Raw genomic sequence first — 18,058 nt, forward strand, 5'->3', positions numbered from 1 at the left:
AACTTCTGAAAACATAGTTCTGCGCATATGTAACTGTGCACATTAAACGTGAAACAACCATTCTCTCGTCATTATCAGGGGTAACATGGCTGACAGAAGACATAGGCCAGATACGTGTAGGCAAGCTCTTCTTTCTCTTGTGAGGGAGGCCGGATTTTCCGCTACTGAGGCAGGTAGGCGACTGGGAGTGCACAATTCCACAGCTAGAAGATGGGTGAGATTATCCAGAGAAGGAATTGAATATCGTCAACCAGGTTCCGGTAGAAGACGTGTTTCAACTCGTGCACAGGACGCTGCTTTAGTTGTAGAAGTAGAAGCGAACCCGCATCAATCTGCTCCTTCAATAATTAAAGTAAATGACCGTTTCCCTGGATCTTCTCGCACTGTCATAAGGCGTCTGCGGGACGTACGACGTTATCCAAGAGTAGCAGCAACGAAAGGGTGCATTACTGATGGCCACAGATTATTCTACCTTGCATTTTCAGAGGAAAATGTTGATTTCGATTGGAATAAGGTAATATTTTCAGACAAAGTTACTTTTCCCTCTGACAATTACGGGAGGCAAATAGTCTACCGTTCACGGGGATCGCGATACGATCCTACGCATGTGGCAACTCGCTTTCGCAGTGTCCGTGTATCTGTTCCACGTTGGGGCTGGATGTCCAGTGACGGTCTGGGTGTTCTGTGGCGGCTCGACGGAAATCTTAATGCCCTACAATACAAGGTCTTATTGGAAAATGTTATGCTTCCCTCTGTACGGATGATACATCCTGATGATGATGATGATGATGATGATGATGATGATGATGATGAGATCATATTTCAACAGGTTAATCATCGTGTTCACACATGTGTCGAGGTCATGAGATGATTTTCAGAGAGGCCATATATCAGACTGATAGAATGGCCTCCCTGTTCACCAGATCTGAATGTGTGGTCGGAGGTGAAGAAAACTGTGAACGCGATGATAAATACAATACCACGTCGGCCGACCACAAAAGATGCACTCTAGAACATTATCGAGGACGCTTGGGATCGTGTATCTTCACGTCGACAGTACCTGAGACGCCTGACCGCATCCATACCCCGTAGGATGCAGGCGATTATAGATGCGGAGGGATTACATACCCGGTATTGAATTTTTTGTCTATTTTGATTTTTGTTTATTGGTCTCAGAGATGTATTTCTTTATTTTGTTTAATACAAAGAAAAGGATTATGTCTGTTTATTCCTATCCGAGAAGGATTTCTTTTATTTAAGGTTTATTGTTTATTTCTATCCGAAAAGATTTCGTTTAGTCTCTTTAAATACAAGATACAAGGGAAAAGATTGTTATTATGTATCTAACTTGCCCTCTGTAAATATTAACTTTCTGTTAAATATTTCACAATACTGGTTATTATCATTATAAAAGAAGTAAAAAATAAGAATGAAAAAAACAAAGTATAGACTGAAATTCGAACTCGAAACCTTTCGAATACAAGGCCACAATGCTACCGACTACGCTTTGCGAGAGAGACAATGACTCTTTAAGAAGCATGTTATATAATCATCATATAGTGGTGGCAGTGGAGTGTCGGAAACATTTACGACAGAAGACATTCATCCGCGTGTGTATCATGCTCTGACGAATGCACCCGAAGTCTTCCGAATCGGACATAGAATCTGGAGCCCGGTCATTTTTTTTTTGTGTACACTCTTAGACAAAAAAATGACCGGGCTCCAGATTCTATGTCCGATTCTGAAGACTTCGGGTGCATTCGTCAAAGCATGATACACACGCAAACGAATATCTTCTGTCATAAATGTTTCCAACACTCCACTGTCACCACTATATGATGATTATATAACATGCTTCTTAAAGAAAAGAGTCATCGTCTCTCTCGCATAGCGTAGTCGGTAGCATTTTGGTCTTGTATTCGAAAGGTTTCGAGTACGAATCTCCGTCTAAACTTTGTTTTTTTCATTCTCATTTTTTACTTCTTGTATACTGATAATAACCAGTATTGTGAAATATTTAACAGAAAGTTAAATATTTATAAAGGGCAAGTTAGATACATAATAGCAATCCTTTCCCTTCTATCTTGTATTTAAAGAGACTAAACGAAATCTTCTCGGATAGAAATAAAGAAAAATAAACCTTAAGTATAAGAAATCGTTCTCGGATAGGAATAAACAAACATAATTCTTTTCTTTGTTTTAAACAAAATAAAGAAATACATCTCGGAGACCAATAAACAAAAATCAAAATAGACAAGAAAAATTCAATACCGGGTATGTAACCCCTCCACATCTATAACCGCCTGCATCCTACGGGGTATGGATGCGATCAGGCGTCTCAGGTACTGTCGACGTGAAGATACACGATCCAAGAGTTCTTGATAATGTTCCAGAGTGCATATTTCGTGGTCGGCCGTCATGGCATTGTATTTATCATCGCGTTCACAGTTTTCTTCACCTCCGACCACACACTTTCTAGGACATTCAGATCTGGTGAACAGGGAGGCCATTCTATCAGTTTGATATATGGCCTCTCTGAAAACCATCTCATGACCTCGACACATGTTAAAATATAATATCATCATCATAATCATCATCATCATCATCGTCATCATCATCATCATCATCATCATCATCATCAGGATATATCATCCGTACAGAGGGAAGCATAACATTTTCCAATAAGACCTTGTATTGTTGGGCATTAAGATTTCCGTCGTGCCGCCATAGAACACCCAGGCCGTCACTGGACGTCTAGCCCCAACATGGAACAGATACACGGCCACTGCGAAAGCGAGTTGCCACATGCGTAGGATCATATCGGGATCTCCGTGAACGGTAGACTATTTGCGTCCCATAATTTTCGAGGAAAAAGTAACTTCGTCTGAAAATATTACCTTATTCCAATAGAAATTAACATTTTCCTCTGAAAATGCAAGGCGGAATAATCTGTGGTCATCAGTGATGCACCCTTTCATTGCTGCCACTCTTGGATAACGTCCTACGTCCCGCAGACACCTTATGACAAGATCCAGGGGGCAACGGGCATTTACTTTAATTGAAGAAGTGGGTTCGCTTCTACTTCTACAACTAAAGCAGCGTCCTGTGCACGAGTTGGCTGACGATTTGGAACGCATTGGTTTTGTCTTTAACATTATTCATCTCGTTTTTGCAATACTGTTAACTTTATGATGATAATGATTATTATTATTATTATTATTATTATTATTATTATTATTATTATTATTATTATTATTATTATTCTCGGGTTTGTAATACTATGAATATTATTATTGTTATTATTCTCGTCGTTGCAATATTATTATTATTAGACTCATTATTATTATTGCTACTACTACTACTACTACTGCTACTGCTACTGCTACTGCTATGCTGCTGCTGCTGCTGCTGCTTTTAGTAACTGAGCAATACTCCAAGAACCGAGAATCTGTTTTAATTCAAGGATAATTAGGAAGAAGTCTCCGATATTACTGAACGTTTTTGTTTAATTTCCAAACTCCTGTGCACGTTAATAAATGTATCATTCGTTTTCAGCTAGAGAAAAAATAAAACGAAATAAATATTTATACTTATCAGAAGGCTGATGCGAACCCGGGTTTTTTCCGTATAAAGTCAGAGTTTTACTACGGAGCTATGACACATACAAAGTTCAAGCCGTTGTTTGCCGATATAAGAGTATGTTCTTGGATCTCGCTGGTGTCGTCCTTACTACTCTGATTTTAGTCTTGTGTATCAGGCGCACAGCCGAAAGGAACTTAGACAAACTTACGCTTCAAGAGTCCGGTCATTTTTTTAGTCTAAGAGTGTACAAATACATTTTAAAAAAAGCGTACGTATTATATCGTAATAATAAGCTGAGAGAGAGGGAATTAGAGAACTAGGCAACTGTTAATTATAACTCACATAATAGAAATACACATCATCATCATCATCATCATCATCATCATCATCATCATCATCATCATCATCATCAACGCTGCCATCTTTATCATCCCTTGTTTCCTACACCCTTTCAGAAGTACTAGGATCATTCTCTGATGACGTATAGGTTGCGGTTGTTCCCAAAAGGCGAAGAACTTCAGAAAGAACTTCATATGAATAACAACACTTCTGCATACGGCGTAATCCAAACTTGACGTTCAAAATAACCGACAATGTTTTTATTTTTACCCTGTTACTCAGTTTGTTTTCCACAATAGTGACTTGACTGAAAACTCTCTCTACTTCAGCATTCGAGTGGGGCAAAGTTAACGCAGAAGTACCGGTATGATTTACAAAATTTACAAAAAGCTTTTGAATTGACTGTAGGAACAGGTTGTATCCAGTCTTTTAATTCCCCCAAATTCTCCCATTCTTTTCGATACTTTTGAGTATATTTATGTTTCGGCATGATTAATAATATATTTTATTACTCACGTGATATTTAATTAAAACACAATCACTAATTTCAAACACATCACAGCACGATAACTAAACTAAACTACCACAAAGCAACTATTATTTTAAGATTGAATGCAATGCAGTCAGCAGAGACAAATCTCAACATAAATGAAGCCTTGAATGGTGTGAAATACATCATCACGTGCTCGGTGAAAAGAGAAAGGAGAAAATTCATCATTTAACCGAGGGAAGTACCGAATACCGATGAAATGTTAAATATTATGGTTTAATTAACGACGCTCGCAACTGCAGAGGTTATATCAGCGTCGCCGAATGTGCCGGAATTTTGTCCCGCAAGAGTTCTTTTACATGCCAGTAAATCTACTGACATGAGCCTGTCGCATTTAAGCACACTTAAATGCCATCGACCTAGCCCGGGATCGAACCCGCAACCTTGGGCATAGAAGGCCAGCGCTATACCAACTCGCCAACCAGGTCGACAATATACCTAATTGGATGCTATTGTGCAATTTTGTGTAACGGTAGTCCGAAGTCGAGAAGTTAGATCCACGTATGCACATAGGCTATAAGTAATAAAAATTAGAATGTATCGAAAAAATTCAAAATGGCCGAAAACAGCTAAATGGAGCACAGAAAGTAGCTAAAATGCCACAAGTGGCATCTTGAAAAATTTGTTGCTAGATCAGTATTCGAAATGGCTAGATTTAGCCACAAAGTGGCTAAATTGGCAACACTGGTCATTTTACTCTTGTGTTTATGAAAATTTGTGATAAAGCTAGCGCAGCCATGACTGCTAGACAACACATCACGTGTTTGTCTCCTGGCCTTGCTTGTCTCGACTACCTACAGTCAGCTGGTTAGTTCACGCGCGTACTATTTATTTTCTTTATTTGATATTTTCAGTACTTTCTTATCAACGGAGCACCAGTAAAAAAATATATGTTTATTTGTACTTTCAATGCGGAATCTAACTATATATTTTAAAAATATTTTTTCGTGGGCAAAGGCGTCTTAATGAAGAAAAATCTAAATTTCTCCATTTCCATAAAAAGTAAGAAAAACTGTTTACATGTCAGTATAAACTATAATTTCTCAGCATCAAAATAAACCATGATTTTGATCATTGGGTGGAAGGGTTTCGGAGCCACAACAGTTTAAAGTTGCTAATTTTATGAAAATACTATAAATTTAAATATTTTAAATTTAAACACTATGAAGTTCTGATGCCTCAAACTTTGGACAAAGCATTGTATCACAGTTGTCTACGGACAGAAAAAGTTTCATTGTATTTAAAAATTGCAAGGTCAATTTTCTCTATATTTCGGTCGATTTGGGATGGAATAGCCCATCAGCTCTGACGGATCTGGAGCTTCAAGCTGTATCAGCCCCGGCCTATTTTCAACTATTGCAGATTATAAAAGATGAAATGAGTGAAAGGTGGAGAGTGTTTGTGAAAAGCTGAACTGTATGTTTATTCGATCACGACCAGGCCAGGGATCGAATGCGGGTTATCTGGATGGAAAACCAGCGCGCTAGCCCAGAGCCACAAATGCGGCGTCATTGAAATTTCACTTGAGCCATTAGCGCCATATTGTTTCTGCATCCTCTGTACTTTGAATAAAATAATTAAACAAGACTTTCCCTCATCTACTCCATCACTTTCTCGGCTTCTTTCGCCTATTGATTTGCTTGGTTTACAATTTATTGTGAAAATAACTATGAGAATCGATCTTCATCTTCATTCATTATTCCCATAATTACGAGTATGTTTACACCAGTTGCAGCGTTTTCAAATATTTATTTTTCCAATGTTATCCAGTATATCAGGACTGAATATTGCAACCAGCAATCATGTCTACACCTCGTCAGCAATTCCTGCTAGCATTAATGCACTTTGAACCAAGATAAGCAATCTGGGCAGTAAAACGAAAACACAATTATTAGAGTCGACATACGTTGCACTGCTGTCACTTAAAATCAGACAACTCTTGCTGTCCGAGTCCTTCCGAGATTTTCCTAAGGTGCCAAGACTAATGTTGGGATGAGTAAGCCATAGCATCTGCTTGACTTACAACACTTCAGTCGTTCTCATATTTCAAGAGTTCACTTCTGGTCGTTGTTGGCACAAACAGACTTCTTAGTCAAAGTTGCGGTTCGAATCGCAACTCAGAACACAGGGATGTGCTCGTAATTGACATGGCTGTTGAGTCAGGCTCCCGATGCCTGTGGGGATAGTTCATTGGGGCGTCTCTACTGATGTTACGTTGTTTCCCCTGCCCCTTTTTCTGTACTCTGAATGCACCGTAATATAAAACGCTTATTGAGCATGTTGATGCAATTGCTGATAGTGAGATGGTGTTTGGCAAGATGAGGCTGAGGATTCGCAATATAATTCGCCTTACATTTGAAGAAAACTCTAAGAAAAAAAAACAATCAGATAATCAGCTCACGTCCGAGCGCAGCCTCAAATCTTGAGTCAACTGTCCACTGTGTAAGCTAGTCGGTGCTTCTCCCCCCCCCCCTTCATGTATAATGCGTCTAGGCTAGTATATTGAGTTTTTTTCCTCCTTTAAAATATTCTGAGTTCCTTGAGTGGAATAATTTTGTCGAGATTTTTTTCCTCTTTTTTCGCGCACTAATTTTGCAATATTTGGAGTCATAATCTGGCTAACACACAAGCGAAGAATATGTTTCAAGTTCAGATCAGACAGGTGGTTTCTATGTTGTGGTTTGCAGATCTTCATACAAGAAAAGAACTGTTCACATACATACGTAGATCCGAATATTAGCAGCAAATCTATGCAATCGAGGGAATCTTGCCTGGGGAAATCTTCTATAAAATGTAGATAGATCCTTTTTGTTTTCAAAGCGGTCTTTCATTTCAATATCATTTTGCAAATCAATGACTTCCAGTTGCAATGATGATGGAACACTGTCAATATTCACTGAAAATGTTGTCGCAAATATGGAAATATCAGATTGAAGATTTGCAAACTCTTGAAATCTGCAATCAAATTCCTGACTCAGTTCTTCTAATATTTGTACATACTTATTCGTGTCTGTAATTGGGTGACATACTGTAGACAGACTCAACTGCTCTCTCTCCCAAGCTCTTGCGATCTGACTGGCTCTTACGTCACAACTGCAGCATCTGCCGGCCACTGGTCTATGAGAAGGAAAATTACAAGCCTAAAATACTCTTCATGACTCTCTGTCTTGAAGTAAGAACTCTGTGTTTGTCTTCCTGCAGTTCTTGGAATTTAACATTTTAGCAAAGAGAATTTACGTGGAAAACTGTCTAATTTCTATGTACATTCAGAAATTAAAATTAATATTATTTTTGTTTCTTGTTTCGTATTTTTCTCAAAATTTCGGGAGGGGATATATCCCCTTAATCCCCCCCTTGCATCCGCCCCTGCTCCTGACAAACTTTGGCGAATGATAGATCACAAACAGATGATCATTTTTTGTTCAGAAACATAGTTCAATAACAAGTTCTTAATGAGTTATGTGTTCCTTTAGAAGCGCATTCCGCATCGCGCATGTTGCATAAATGTGAGCCTGAAGTCTTACATTGTTATATTGGTCTGTGTGGTGCATTCGTGTTCTGTGAAGTGCACCTTCAGTTCGTCTTATCATCCAACACAACCCTGCCATGCTTGACAGAGTTTAGATGAAGGTGCCAAAAAATGTAATGAAGTATAGGGCATGCAGTCGAATAGCTAATTGTAAACTGTTAAAACCTGCATGGAAAATAAATTTCATTGTGAAAAAGAAATTACAGGAGATCTGACTTTTCGGATGCATAATTCCTTGAGGATGTGTCACCGAGGATAATATTATGTTCCTTAACAAAAAAAAAATGATCCTCTTTTTGTAACTTAACCTATCATTCCTCCAAGTTTGTAAGGTCCTGTTACACCCTGTATATACAATAGACCTACTCTTTTTTATTTTACGACGCTTTATCAATTGCGATGGTTCGTTAGTGTCTGAGTGAAATGAAGGTAATAATGTCAGTGAGTTCAGGGTCCTGCACCTGAAGGTCCCCAGCATTGAGGGGAAACCCCTGAAAAACCTCAACCAGGTAACATGTTCCAACCAGGATTTGAACCGGGCCTGCTCGTTTCATGGTCACACGTGCTAACCGTTACTCTTATTCTTTTTCAACCGTCTTCTTGATGTAGTAGATGCTTTGCGTGACTGTGAGTTTGATTCTCAAGAGGATAAGATATAGTCTGTTCAGCCAAACTCGCATCAGCGTCGTATGCCGACTAGTGCTCGGCTGGAATTATTTATATATATTTAATGTACCGAAGTACATATGATATTTCCATGCAGATATTCTGCGTCATCATACGATGAAAGAATAATAGAACGGAGAAAAATTCTCTCCGGCACCGGGATTTGAACCCGGATTTTCAGAGCTGGATGAAGAGAATGTGTAGAATGTGTAGAGACCGGGAAAAATGGATGAAATGGACGGAGAGAGGCGAACCCGACGCTTAGCAGCAGAAGGGACTGAAGAAGAAGAAGAAGAAGAAGAAGAAAAAGAAGAAGAAGATTTTCAGAGCTGAAAACCCGGGTTCAAATCCCGGTGCCGGAGAGAATTTTTCTCCGTTCCATTACTCTTTCATCGTGGAATTATTTAGTTTAATTTTCATTCTTCATCACAACTCTTAGTTTCCTTCGCATGTCTAATTTTGTACTAATGTTCAGATGTTTTGCCCTTTGTCCTTTTCTTTGTAAGACGTTGTCAGCATCAATGAGGCCAAAAGTTCACAGAAAACACGTCAGCAGTTTTCATGTGTTGGTCGACAATAGACGTTAGAATAGAGATAAGGGTATTACCTGAACCAAAAGATCGTTATCGTTGTCCATGCTGTGTTCCTTACAGTAAAGAATAATGACAATCTTTTACTTCTTCTTATACAGTATAAAACGTGTCATGTAAATCATACAATGTTAAGTCTGATAGATTACTGCAATAAGTAAATAAAATTATATAATTATACAGGTTAATTATTAGGCAAAGAAATAATATAAACTGGCAACAATGGCGCAGTCTAATGCTGGGGGTGGTAAAATAAGATGTGCTTACTACAGATTGAAGAAATAATGTAATAAATTATTATTACCTGAGATGGGATTTAACATAGTATGTTTGTTTGTTTATGTTTCTAGATTGTCTTTAAGAGCTCATTTACGAGTATATTTAATAAAAATTATTATTATTATTATTATTATTATTATTATTATTATTATTATTATTATTATATTATTATTATTACTACTACTACTACTACTACTACTACTACTACTACTACTACTACTACTACTAAGTCATCATTTATCCCGTCTTATTTATGGACCATGTAATATTAAATCTTTAACAGATCACGATATGAAGCGCTTTATTTGTTCTTATAACAAATGCAAGTTTAGCCGTCAAGACCTCAGAGCTACAATTCTCTGGTGAGTTCTTCTACAGTTCCTACAGTTCCTCTTTGAGTGTTAAGGTTGGCCAAACCATTCAGTCCTATTTCATACATTGTATTCCTTAATTCGACGAAGCATTGAAAAGAAATGTTCTGTGATGCTTTTAGGTAGGACAGGTAACGCGCAAAAGATTGTCAACTACTTGTATAGGCCTACATTGAGAAATGTATGTTATTTACAGTAAATTAGATCTTCTATAGCATTATTTAGGATGTGTTTTCCTTTTGAAATTATTAATACAAACAACAATATACTCTTCAATAATTATTTTCAAACACTTCATATGAAAATGCTTTAAACTATATTGCGTACTTTATCACTGGTTGTAGAGTGCATCTCGGGGAGGGGTTTAGTCCCGTTAACCTTCTACCCCCGCGGCTGCGCCATGATTCACAGTATGTCAAAAATTGATTCTGACAGTTCGGACTGCATTTAGTATGATGCTAGGTTTACACGGCGACAGTTTAGAGCGAGAGAAGATCTAAAGTATCAGGAAAGCTCTCTAACGGAGTGTTTACACGGTGAAAGAATATAGCTTCTCTAAACCCATTAGCGAGCTCTCATGAGATTTATATAACTCTAAACTCTAATGTTACTCTCCGGACCGTTTACATGGTGCAGACAGTTTAGAGTGAGAGAAAGTGTTACGAGCATATAGAAAAGAACAGGCTGGTCAGTGCGTTTACAACTATGGCAGAAACACGACGTTTTTCGGCCGCTGTAGTGTGCAATTCTTCTGAATTGAAGAAGGCAGAGGAGAAATAGATCTACGTGGGAAAAACCCTGGATATCTCGCCGGAACACGCATGGAGCTTACACATCGGACCTGTAATTGGCAAAAAAGACACAACTATGGGGATTGTCATTAGTATAAAGGAAAGGCTGTTGGCCACATTACGCTTCCTAGCAACAGGTTTATACCCTAAACACATTATTTTATTGTTCTTAACAGAATATGAAAATGGTAGACTACATTGCTCGTGTAAAATGTATTAAGTTTCTTTCATTATGTTCGAAAAGGTATGGTGTATGAATTGAACAGCAGGAAGGTAGTGCGTGAGTTTATAATATGTAATATCTTTTCATATGAAAAATGACAACCATTTATTTTAATATAATTGATATGTAGAGGTTTTGAACTTACGTCTATTGACCATAAAATATTGTACGAAGTATTTAATACGCAACGATGAGTCCTTTAAATGCCCCAAATGTCAATGTCAATAAGTGTTGTGCTACAAATATCTAGAACCGAACAGCGCTCTGAGCGGCGGAATTGCGTCTCTACATTTACACGGCGAGAGTTTAGGGAAGAGAGGGCTAGAGATTATAGCTGAGTATAGCTCGTGCGGAACCTGGTGAAACTTGGAGAGAGAGAACAGTATTGTGGTGTGGGATCGACTACCGACCGATGTTATGTGACGAGATGCAAGCGAGACTGAACAAGCGTTACCCCCTCCACTCTTAACCGCCCGTAGAACTGGTTTCTCCTTCGAGGTCAAGCTTCACCAGGTTCCGTTCGAGCTATATCACCGTGTAAACGGTCTTGAGAGTAGGTATCTCGTTGACTCTAATTAGATATTAGAGAGACTAAATAGAGCGGCCTTGAAAACTGCTCTCGCCGTGTAAACACCCTGGACAAGGAACTCGCATATGCTCTCAACTCTCATTACAGCTACTCTAACTTATTCAACTCAGTTGGCTCTCGCGACAGAAGCAGTATAAATGACGGCCAAAAACAATGGAGTGTCGAAGACACGAAGATTGATTGAAGCATATGAATTGGAAAATTGTTTGTGGAACGTGTTTAACAAGAATTACAAGAATAAGGACCTTGAGAAATCAAGCATTGTCAAAATTAGCTGAGACTGTTGAGGCGTCTCAATTTGGCTTTTAGTTTTGTTAATTTATTGTAATTTTAGCAAGGTCCATTGTTTTAGTTGTTAATTATTTTGTGGGTTTTATTCTTGCTTATTTATTTGCTGGAGGAGGTACAGCGAAAGCTCCATAACCTCCAGTAAGTGCGAACTGTAATAATAATAATAATAATAATAATAATAATAATAATAATAATAATAATAATAATAATAATAATAATAATAATTTATTATTATCACTATTTTATTATTATTATTATTATTATTATTATTATCACTTATGTTATTATTACCACTATTGTTTTTATTATTATTATTATTATTATTATTATTATTATTACTGTTCAATTATCACTATTCACTTGATGTGGAATATTTTCTATATTCCTTTAATACTATTGATTATGCATCATATTAATAATAATAACGCTCACCTAGTACATTACAAACAAATCACATAACTGGTACAGTGGAGTCTGTACCGGTATTTTTTAACAAGAATATAGTTATACAGTAATTTAACAAAACGAAATAGGCACAACTATTACACTGTATTAGTAGAACCATTATAAACACAATATAATGAAAGAAGATGAACAATGTTATGTGAAAAATTGTTTTTTTTTTTTCTTTGAACACTCGGTCTCTTTTGAGGAGCTTAAACGCAATCAGTCATTTTCATCGCAAATTCTGCACACTTTTTTTTTAACATTGGAAGTAAATTGGACTTTGGCCCTTGTAGCAAGAATAGTTTTTTCCTCTTTAATTTTGGGGGGCACAAAGCACATCTTCTTCTTCTTTTTCTTCTTCTCAAGAACCACTTCTTCAGCTGCATCCGTTGCCTTTCTTTCATAAGGAAGCCTGAAAATTGTCTTTATACAGGGTTCCTACAAAAGACCTTTCCGGTTTCGAACACATGTAATTTACATGCTATGAATTTGAGGTGCATGAAAATAGTACCAATGGAAAGAGAAACTCCAAACGTTTAGTTTCTTGACTTAAAGATGTCCAATGTGTCCCCCCCCCCCTTAGTAACACGGCACACATCAAGCCTATAGTCAAGTTCCACGTAGGTACGCGGATTCTGAGGTTATGTCTGTTCACCTTACCAGAAAGTTGAAAAGTGACGTCGTCAGAAAACACCACGGAACGAATAAATTCATCATCGTTTTCAATTAAAGTCTACATACTTGTGCAAAAATTTCTTCATAGCACTTTGTCCTCTGGTATTCGGGCTTGCAGCAACTGTAGTAGGTATGGATGGAGTCGCAACCGCTTGCGAACAATCGTGCCTTTAAATCTGTGTACCATTAACGGGTTTTAGGCCCACTGGGTGGATCTGCACCAAACTTTGTTCGGTAATGCTTTTGCACATTAATAACCGACTGGTTCACATGAAAATTAAGCTCTTCTGTCGTCTATAGCAGCCATTTCGCCTCAACAATGAACAAATTTGTTTATATGCACTATTATGAGGCGTGTTATCAAGTAGGGGAACAATGTTAACACAACTAAACTTTTTGAGTTTCTCTTACCATTGGTACTATTTTCATGCATTTCTGATTCTAGAATGTAAATTACATGTGTGCCGACTTGAGCTATTATTTGCACATTTTTGATCAAGACTATCAACTCCGTCCTTCGTGCAATTATAGTATTCTATACGAATAAATAAATAATGATTCACCCAACAATATTAGTAACGCAAGTGCTATGCGCGGTCAGGTTACACACTGCTCAGAAGTTAGATGGGTGATGATGTCATAAAAACGCACTGACCAGCCTATTCTTCTCTAAATGCTCTCTCTCAACACTTTCTCTCACTATAAACTGTTTGCACCATGTAAACGGTCCGGAGAGTAACTTAGAGTTTAGAATTATATAAATCTCATGAGAGCTCGCTAATGTGTTTAGAGAAGCTATATTTTGTCACCGTGTAAATACTCCGTTAGAGAGCTCTCATGATTCTTCAGAACTTCGCTCTGAACTGTCGCCGTGCAAACGTAGCATGATTATTACTTTAGACCTGTATTTCAAGAGTTATGCGCAAGCTTGTATAATCTCGTACGCAACAGTCGCGAGAGTTAATGAAAAAGTTCAACTTAGCTGACTAATTTAGAGTAGCTATAATGAGAGCTGACAGTATATGCGAGTTCTCTGTTCAGGGTGTTTACACGGCGAGAGCAGTTTTCAAGGCCGCTCTATTTAGACTCTCTATTTAGATATTAGATTCAACGAGATACCTGCTCTCACAACCGTTTACACGGTGATACTCAGCTATAATCTCTAGCTCTCTTCTCTAAACTGTCGCCGTGTAAACGTAGCATGACATTGCTATGATTAATATATCGACTGAATGCTTTCCGTGGCGGAGTAATTACTAGGCCAACTTGGCGGTTCTGTGAAGGTCGCGCAACGTAGCATAGCATAAGACGAGTTCCAAAATTGTGGGAAATTTTCTCAGTTGAAGTTACCAACATCGTAACGGAAGCCATGCTCTCGTCTTCCTACGACGCAAACATTACAAATTATGATTGCCTACATTGAGAAATGCATGTTATTTACAGCATTATTTGGAATGTGTTTTCTTTTTGAAATTATTAATTCAAACAACAACATTTTCAAGGTCTTCCTCTTCCTTACTCGCCATTTCAGTAGATTTTATTGTGATTTAAAAAATCGATCAATAGAGCAAATTAAATAACAAAACCCCCAAGTTTAACTTACTTTTGCTTTTCTTCTTCTAATTTGAAATAAATTGTTGTTGCTGATTCATTATAAATTCACTTGTTTTATTTGAGAGCGAGTAGTACGCTCCTTTTCCACAGAGTGTTTTGAAGTAATTTTAATAAAGCGTGCGCAAAACCTAATGCTGAATGTGCAGCAAGATCTCACTGGAGTCTTCTGCAATTAGTCTTACAAGCTATATGTTTATTCTTAATTAATATTCTCCTAATCAAACGCTTTTTCAGACGAGAGTAGTAGAACATGTGCTGAATAACCTTCGTATAGTACCTCTATCAAACGTTACTTAATCGGCTGAAGGCTTCTCGGAGAGCAAATCGGGAGTTCGATCCCCTTTATATTCTATTATATAGTTAGTAGAAAAGAGGTCGAGAGAATATGAAAAACATTGTTCAAACTTTTTTTCATTTTTATTTACAGGAATGCTACGGTTCGAAGCATCCAGAAAAAGCAGCCAAAGTGAAGGAGCTGTACAACGCCCTTGGCCTGCCATCTACTTATAAGATATATGAAGAACAAACCTATGGCTTGTTGTGCACACAAATACAGCAGATTACAAGAGGATTGCCTCACAAGTTGTTTTTCAAGTTTCTTGAGAAGGTATACGAGAAGGATGCATATATGATCAAGCCTATTCGATGAGTGTGAAGTTAATAACAATATTTCCTTAAAAGATTGTGATGGTCTCTTCATCTTCCATGGATGCACTGAAGCGCGGCGAAGTAGAGTAATGTCAGAGTGGTGGTCTAGTCTAGTGCAATAGTGTTGTCTGTTGAAATAAACTGGAAGATCGTGATTCCGATAATGATAGATCCAGTCCATTGAGCTTTCACTGATTAATGATAGTGAGAGTGGATTAAACTTTTTCGCTTACATATAACACTCCTTTATTTAATAACATATTAGAGATTATAGACATCTAAACGCTCATTTGTTCACGATTATTTTACATTTTTTGTTGTAACGATTATTCAGAGAGAATATAGTTGCATCTGATGAGAAAATATTTGTGGCATACGATAAATTTCAGGACCTGTGGTAAAATTATTTGGCCAGCCGAAGGTTGCACAAGTTTAGTGTGCGATCCCTGACAAATGTGAGATTTGTGAGGAGTGTAGTAAGTTTTCTTGTATTACTTTCGTTTATCCTGCTATTTTAATTGTCATTATCACCGTTAAAAATTGTTTCTGTAAAAGGGCAGACTAACTTGAACTCTGTTTTTGAATGAAAAGGTCGCAGAGGAAAATAGTTCTCCAATTATTTCCCGTGTGAAAATTAGAATCTGTTATTTGTTGTCCTCGGCTATCATCCTGTTATCGGGGCTAATGAATGCCTTCTTACAGATGCCCCACCTCAGAAATGCAGTTCTTTACACTATCAAATTAACAGACGGGTCTAATGAGGGATTCTTAACCTTTCTTGCCAAGATCAACCAAGCGATCAACTTGCACGACCCATGGGATAAACAGTACTAATGTATAAACGAGTACTGGTGCAGAAATTTATTTTATTCAGTTGGAATATATTCTAATAAGCAATTATAAAATGTCATTACAAGGCATGAGTAATAACATTGTGGAAAGAACCATAAGTAATAATAATTGAAAATTGAAACAACATGTGAGGAATAACTATTCACAGTGCGATGCTTCACCTTGTACTAGTGAGCATTATCGTGTTTTCGTTATTGTTCGTAAAAGCATAGTTCTGGAAAGGTTTCTGATTTTAAATTAAGTACTTTAGTTAACTTTTATTTATTTATTTTCTTCGGGAAGCTACGGCGACCGTGTTTGAGTCGACCCATCTGTTAGGACTGCCTGGTCTAAATTAACACATCTGGAAGCGTTGGCAACCAACCAACCAACCATTTCAATGAATATCTGATACCTTTCAGTTTCTTTTACAATTCTAAAAGCGGTTAGGCTTTATCTGAATATGCCAAACTTAGAGATCAGACGCCGCGTGGAAGCTTGCTTCATAATGTGGATCTCGTGGTGCACTTTCCTACTGCACTAGCGACAAAGATGAATCTAATTGTGGGCAAATGATCATTGTGACAGGATGAGCGGAGTATGCAGAGAAAATCTGCCCTAACACTTTTTTGTCTATAACAAAGTTCATTTGGGCTCATCCCAATTTAGCGCAGAGCTGAGTTACATGTGTGCAAATGTTGCTAATGGAGTGAAAAATGAGTTATGTTGAAGAAACAAGACACGAACAACACATTACGTTACATGAAACAACCATTTTAATGTTAACTCGTGTCCTTGAAATTTACGTGGTGCATTAAAGTGCAATTAGTCCTAACTCTCATTTACTGTCATATTAAAAATCTATTACATTTTAACAGTACAAAAAAAGTTATAAAATTGTATGGTAATTATATTATATAAAGAGTATTAATAAATGAATGATACAAACTGACATCTAGTGAGTATGACAAAGGGTTGTTTATAATGCAATGTATACTTTAAATCAAAATATTGCAGCTTGTGTGTTTCTCAATATTAAACATCACTGTTAGAAATGACGTAATATTATTGTTAAAATTGTCACATAAAAAAGATAACAAAATAAAGCTGTCTACATGACCTTATTCATGCCATTTTAACCATTCTTTTCATTTATACCTTGATTCTGTATAGGGTAAAGTTTGGTAATATTGTGATAGGTTTTTTTGAGAATTTGTTACAATTTTACTGAGCGAGAGGAAGATCGGTTTTTAGATTCAACGTATTAATGGAATGTTCGTGGACAAGTTTCTGCACAAAGTCGGTCCTTCTCTCACTCAGTAGAATTTTAATAAGTTCTTAAAAAGAACCGTCACAATATTACTCGTATCACAATATCACCAAACTTTATCTTACTAGAAGGAACAATGAATATAGATGTTTTCTTCCAGAATTTTTTTTTTTTACTTTAGTAGGTTATTTTACGACGCTTTATCAACATCTTAGGTTATTTAGCGTCTGAATGTCGGTGAAATGAGTCCGGGGTCCAGCACCGAAAGTTACCCAGCATTTGCTCATATTGGGTTCAGGGAAATCCCCGGAAAGGACCTCAACCAGGTGACTTGCCCCGACCGGGAATCGAATCCGGGCCACCTGGTTTCGCGGCCTGACGCGCTAACCGTTACTCCACAGGTGTGGGCTCCAGAAATCAATGTAATATTAGGTAAGTCTTTCAAATTTAGCACTGTATTGTCTCAGGTAGCACTTTTTAAAAATGTAACATATTTAAATCAGGCGTAGGTCTTTCTAATTTTTTTATACATCTACATTTCTTACTTTTGCTTTGTTGTTATAAGTTAACAGCGAAGACGACGTACTCAATAACGCATTAATTTTGTTCATTATTTTAAAGTGCGAACAACAAATTACCAAACCGCGCCCTACCGCCATTGTACGCCTCTATCCAGAGAGGAATGTAGGTGCTAAAAAGAGTAAAAATATACCCGTAACTGCACAGACAGTAGAAGAAGCTTTCAAGTTGATTCTACAATATGTGTGGGAACT

At 37.4% G+C, this 18,058-nt stretch overlaps 1 protein-coding gene across 1 annotated transcript in view; it reads left to right on the forward strand.

Annotated features, from left to right (window-relative positions):
* Window positions 1-17,154, forward strand: part of LOC138691041 (farnesyl pyrophosphate synthase-like) — a 134,227-nt gene extending 117,073 nt beyond the window's left edge. The window contains exon 8 of the mRNA XM_069812690.1: window positions 14,964-17,154. Within this exon, the coding sequence (XP_069668791.1) occupies window positions 14,964-15,185 (222 nt within the window). The 3' untranslated portion in view covers window positions 15,186-17,154. The remainder of the gene's footprint in view (window positions 1-14,963) is intronic.
* The last annotated feature ends 904 nt before the right edge of the window (window positions 17,155-18,058 follow it).

Source organism: Periplaneta americana, chromosome 16, assembly GCF_040183065.1.
Source record: "Periplaneta americana isolate PAMFEO1 chromosome 16, P.americana_PAMFEO1_priV1, whole genome shotgun sequence".
In the NCBI taxonomy this organism is placed as follows: Eukaryota; Metazoa; Arthropoda; class Insecta; order Blattodea; family Blattidae; genus Periplaneta; species Periplaneta americana.